This window comes from Pongo pygmaeus, chromosome 15 (assembly GCF_028885625.2).
Source record: "Pongo pygmaeus isolate AG05252 chromosome 15, NHGRI_mPonPyg2-v2.0_pri, whole genome shotgun sequence".
In the NCBI taxonomy this organism is placed as follows: Eukaryota; Metazoa; Chordata; class Mammalia; order Primates; family Hominidae; genus Pongo; species Pongo pygmaeus.
In genome coordinates, this window is record NC_072388.2 from 17838058 (window position 1) to 17844437 (window position 6380).

The following is a 6380-nucleotide window of genomic DNA, read 5'->3' on the forward strand; positions in this document are numbered from 1 at the left end:
TGTATCCCCATTTGGAAAAAAACTGATACAGAAAATAATAAAATGAATGTTCAAGAATTTAAATTTTGTACTATTCACTTGAGTCATTATGGAGTAATGGAAGAAAAAAGTGAAAAGTGAAAAAATTCTGGTTTATAAATTCTAACTATGTAAAGAATGTGAAGTAATCATCAAAATTTTAATATCTCCTAAAAATCATAATAACAATCAATAAAATTTAAATGCCATCCATACTTAAATATTTCTCTACTAAGAAGAAAGTTTTGGATATTTATATTTCACAGAGCTTGTATTCATAAAGTGAAAAGAAATAACTTGATGAAACTGCATTATATGCCTCTAGTGTAATATAAAGAACATTGAATCTCAGATTTGGAGGCCTGAGTTTACATCACAGTACAAGACTTTATTATATTATACTGAGTACATCACCACATTATCATAAATCTCAATTTCCTCATTTGCACTGAGAGATAAAAAAACAAAGCATAGTTATATCAATACATAAAAACTATTAAATTAGACAATAAAAAGACCAAGAACCCTGCATAAAATGGGAAAAAAGCGCAAATAGCTATTATCCATATAAAAGATGCTCAAATTCTTTTTATACAAACATATGTTGAAATTAATTGAGATACCACTTATCAACTATCATATGGTAAATGTTTCTATCAGGCAGCAAAATTCTAGCAGCTTGAACACCTGCTCTAGATGATACTACAGTGAGGTAATGTCAGAAGGAATATAAAATAATAAAATCCCATGGAGGAACATTTAAATATATTAAATATACACATATATATTTAAATAGGTATATGTATATATGTGTGTGTATATATATACACACACACATATATATACCTATATATACCTATATATATATATATATTTTTTTTATATATATATTCATTTACCTCTAAGGAGAGGGAGATGATAGGGGACAATAGGAATGACATGTTGGAATGTCAGGGATAAAATCAAAACATCTCTGATTTTATCTACACTGTTAGTTTTGACTTAGGTTAAGAAATAGAGTTCAACTTAGAAAGCAGAGCTACCATGCACTGTGGGACAAGGCATTTACCATAGGAATTAGACCTTAAACAATTGTGGAAGGACTTAGGAAAGCAAAGACGTGAAACAGCGAGCTGCAGAATCAGAGGCAGCAATAGCCAGTCAATCAAGAAACCAAGCCCATCTAGCTAATGAAGTAGAAGTCATGAAAGGAGCAAAATTTAGAAAATTTTGCTGGTAGAAAAATTTTTGTGAAGTTGCTACTTCTGAGGATCTGCAGGCAGGCAGCTTGAGGCTTCTGTTGATCCTCCAATTCAGAAGTTGGGAAAAAGGTGGACACAGAGTGAAGTGGCTGAGAGCAAAACAAGCTAGAAGCTGTTGGCACCTCTGCATCTGTATAGCCACAAAGATCAGAGAGTAATGGCTGGTGCTTTAGGCTGCTTTTCAAATTCCAAACAAATTTATTTTTAGACAACTCCAATACAGAAAGACGTGCAGAAAAGAGTTCTGGGAACTGTAGTTCTCAGCTTAACCACTTTGACAATAGAAAGATGTAACGTGCCACTCTCCGGTCTATAGGAAAGACTCATGCACTTGCATTATTTACCTGTGAGCTCCGCTGGTACTGGAACTTTCAGAATGGCTTTCCTAACATATCTTGTGCCTCACCTGGAGTGTATAAAATGGCTAGGGTCTGGCTAGTACTCCATATTTACATATAATATCTCATCATTCTGTATTCCTCCTGTGTGTCTGTGTGTGTGTGTGCACATGTGTGTCTGTCTCTCAATGTTTCTTTGTATTTATTCTATTTATCCTAAGACCCTGATGAGTTAAAAAATAAAATACATAAACAGTGCTGGAGTCAGGCATTGACTTTTAAAACTTCTGCTCATGTGTGGCATATAATACTTCTAGTCACATTACATTGAACAAAGTAAGTCATGTATCCAAGGTTCTGGTAGATAAAGTGAGGGTTATACTCCTTCCACAGCATGTGAAGGTTCCTGAAGGGATGAGCCATATACAAAAAGGTAATCAATTTTGATTTTCTAAAATTCAGTTGGCTGGGCATGGTGGCTCACTGTTCATCCCAGCACTTTGCGAGGTGGAGGTGGACTGATCACTTGAGGTCAGGAGTTCGAGACCAGCCTGGCCAACATGGCGAAACCCCGCCTCTACTGAAAATATAATTAGCAGGGCATGGTGGCACATGCCTGTAATCTCAGCTACTCTGGAGACTGAGACAGGAGAATCGCTTGAACCAGGTGGCAGAGGTTGCAGTGAGCCAAGATTGCACCATTGCACTCCAGGCTGGGTGATAAGAGTGAAACTCTGTCTGAAAAAAAAAAAATCAGTCTACTACATAGACTGCACAGGCGAATAATCATATTATTAGTATTCAATAAATAAAAATATTCATAATGACAGTTACTTGGATGTCTCATTTAATTAATTTCAATCACATTCACATTTCTGGTAACTTAGTCAAAATTATCTCCTTATATCTATTTCATTTAATGATCTGTATTAAATTTGTCCCTTCTCCAAACTATCTAAATTAATGCTTACATAATACTGCTTTCAAATAATCATAATTCTGCCCCTGACGTTAAAATGACCCGTTATCTTTTATATCAAGTTAAATTTTTAGAAAGGCATTCTTGTTCTTCTGAACTGCTAACTAAATATCCTGTTTCATGGCAAATAAGTTGCCCTGTTTTCCCTCCACGTGTATTTTTTTTTCTTCTGCCAAGCAATATTTTAGTTTTCATTCTAAGTCAAGTTTATGACATGTCTCCTGCAAGAACACTTGCTTGATTGATTCTGCACATTACCAGTTTTTTGTTTTGTTTTTTTTTTTAACTAAAGTCCAGTGCATCCATGGTCTCTGAGAACTGACTGAACACGAGATTTATTTGGTGGTATTTTTCACCAATTGTTTCATTTATAGGTGTTTAATATTTCCAAATAACTCTAAATTACTTGAAGCAGAGGTGAATGTTTGGATTTTGTTCTCCGTTGCTTCTAATATAGCATTAGAAAACCAAGAGTGCTTATTAGAATTGGTTGATTTGATATTTCCTGCTGCTTTTTGAAATTAGGACTTTCCTGACTTCTAGTCCCTGAATCTCTCAGGTCCAGGTGAAAACAATCTTTGTAAATTCCCATAAGATTCTTGACATATCTTTCCTTTGTGAACTCAATGATGCCATCTTTATTGTTTAATAAATCCCATTGCAAGATGATTTCTTGTTCAATTCCCATGTCCCTACAACATCCATTTTATCCACAGCTGGTACACAACTAATGATTCAACTAGGTCATTTATTTATATTTTAAATTGCCTTCTATGCTCTGACAGAAGCCTACTTAACATTGAATAATCTAAAGCCCCGGTTCTGCCATATATCTGGTAAGTAAAAGTGTTTTACAAATGAGTTCTACTGAAATATTTTAAATGTTTGCCCTTCCCACTCCCATTTCCTAATCCCTATTCCATGAAGCTTAGGTCAATACAACAGTTTACGCATGTTGAAATTTACAGAAGAAGAATTCAAACAGAGGTGAAATGAAAGAGATTGATCTTTGAGCACTTTCCCATGAAAATGTTGTTATATATCCTTTATGATATAAAATTTTAAATCATAGAATTATAAATATTTGTAAGGAACACGTTCATATTTTAATTAAAAAGAAAGGACCAAAAGAAGTTAAATGCCTTTCCTTTGTCTATATGACTGTATTGTAATAAATTAGTCTTCTTTCTCTGGATGAATATCAGCAAAACTAACTTTCTATGTATTTCTTTTGAGTTTCAAACAGGAAACTTTATCTGGGAATACTTTAACAGTTCATCTCTGGAAATTTACAAGAGCTCTACAACTGTCCATCGAAACTTCACTATAATGTGCTTAAGAGCCCTTATATGTGATACAATTTGTATATGTTTTCATCAGTAAGGATATCTTGATGGACAAATTCCAAATGACTAAACATGTATGTGTATGTGTGTTTCATACATTGTCAGCATAAAGTAAGTTCTTATTGTTATCGTTAGACTTACACAGATGAATAGATGGACAAATAGGTAGGTATGTCTGTTCAGAATGATATCTTGGTTGGATTGCCATTTAGTATCAGAAAAGAAAGTGTTCTTTTCAATACCTATGATTTAAGGAACATTTAGCTGTAAGCTCTAATATTTCATAATTTCCATTCAAAACAATATATCAAATGAGAAGGATGGAAAGAATAGTCAAGATAAGTTGTATAGAGAAGATAAAATTTCTGAAAGTAGATAATTGGAAATGAATCTTTTGCTTCCATTGAATCTGACTTTCCTTTTTCTTTTTCTTTTTCATGATACAGGCTTCTGCCTATGAATCAAGACAATGGATGTGGCCAATAAGTCTACCATGTCTGAATTTGTTTTGCTGGGGCTCTCTAATTCCTGGGAACTACAGATGTTTTTCTTTACGGTGTTTTCATTACTTTATGTGGCAACAATGGTGGGTAACAGCCTCATAGTCATCACAGTTACAGTGGACCCTCACCTGCACTCCCCTATGTATTTCCTCCTTACCAATCTTTCAATCATTGATATGTCTCTTGCTTCTTTCGCCACCCCAAAGATGATTACAGATTACCTAACAGGTCACAAAACCATCTCTTTTGATGGCTGCCTTACCCAGATATTCTTTCTCCACCTTTTCACTGGCACTGAGATCATCTTACTCATGGCCATGTCCTTTGATAGGTATATTGCCATATGCAAGCCCCTACACTATGCTTCAGTCATTAGTCCTCAGGTGTGTGTTGCTCTCGTGGTGGCCTCCTGGATTGTGGGAATCATGCATTCAACGTGTCAGGTCATATTTGCCCTCATGTTACCATTCTGCGGTCCCAATGAGGTAGACAGCTTTTTCTGTGACCTTCCTGTGGTGTTCCAGTTGGCTTGTGTGGATACTTATGTTCTGGGCCTCTTTATCATCTCAACAAGTGGCATAATTGCGTTGTTCTGCTTTATTGTTTTATTTAATTCATATGTTATTGTCCTGGTTACTGTGAAGCATCATTCTTCCAGAGGATCATCTAAGGCCCTTTCTACTTGTACAGCTCATTTCATTGTTGTCTTCTTGTTCTTTGGGCCATGCATCCTCATCTACATGTGGCCACTAAGCAGCTTTCTCACAGACAAGCTTCTGTCTGTGTTTTATACCATCTTTACTCCCATTCTGAACCCAATAATCTATACTTTGAGGAATCAAGAAGTAAAGATAGCCATGAGGAAACTGAAAAATAGGTTTCTAAATTTTAATAAGGCAATGCCTTCATAGTTTTTGTGACACAGAACATTAGTCACAATGCTGTGTTAGGCTTTTCTTTCTAGAGGGTTCTTATCAAATTGTAATTGCCAAGAATTTGTGAGGGCTCAAGTTCAGTGCATTTTGAAACTATTCTCATGAATGTGAATGTGTTCAAAATATGTTTGAAATTTCAGAAAATCAAGTTAATGAAAACAATTTATTCTAGAAATAAAGACGATAAAAATGTCAGGAGTGACAGTTCCAGTTAGGACATTCAATATCAATAATCAATGTATTGGAAAAGAAGACCAAGGAATGAGGAGAAGAAATATAGATTAAAGCAGAACTTGGAGATTATGACAATTACACACAGTTAGCAACTGAGTCACTTAGTGAGTTAAAGTATGACAAGCTAGCGAGATTCCTATAATCCTTAGGAACTCCATACTGTTATAGGATCTTAGCCTCTGACAGAGAAGCAATGATTTTCCACATACTTTCCCAAGCCTCTCCTACTTAACATTTAAACCAATTTGTGATCTCTTCTATTAAAGAAAACGCTAGATATATTTTATTTTGAATGTTAATGACGTCCATAAAATTGCTGTAAGTGTAGCAATCTTTACCAACCACTTTTAGTTCATCATCAAAGCAATACAGTCATGATATTTCTTTCTGATAATGCAGAATGAGTAGAGAGGCTGGAGAATTCTGCAAATCAGAAAATATGAAATGAGTTGCAGATCAGTACACTTTGTTTCATACAGACACAATGGTTGCTTAATTGCTAAGAAGTTAAAACTAGAATTAAGTTAAGAGACACAGCTTATAACAGTTGAATTTATGGGGAGTCCATGCTTTCATTTTAAAGTGTTATATTGCTTTCCATTTTGGTTTTATCTTGAAAATTTGGGTGTAAAAATAATGAATCTGCATTTAGTAATACATTGTCAATGTAATAAGTATGTTTTTGTACACAAATAGGTTTTGTTACTGTTATAAATAAATCTGGTAGCGTCCATATTAGCTTTAATGTATGCAAAGTATTACTAC

General features: G+C 34.6%; 1 protein-coding gene across 1 annotated transcript; it reads left to right on the forward strand.

Moving 5' to 3' along the window:
• The first annotated feature begins 4412 nt into the window (after positions 1–4412).
• Positions 4413–5357, forward strand: LOC129012675 (olfactory receptor 4K2). Its single transcript, XM_054448589.2, has one exon. The coding sequence runs from the start codon at positions 4413–4415 to the stop codon at positions 5355–5357; it is 945 nt and encodes a 314-aa protein (XP_054304564.2).
• Positions 5358–6380: the final 1023 nt, after the last annotated feature.

What these genes read in the sequence shown, in the direction of transcription:
- LOC129012675 (XM_054448589.2), top strand. Translation starts at nt 4,413, where the DNA reads ATGGATGTGGCCAATAAGTCTACCATGTCTGAATTTGTTTTGCTGGGG.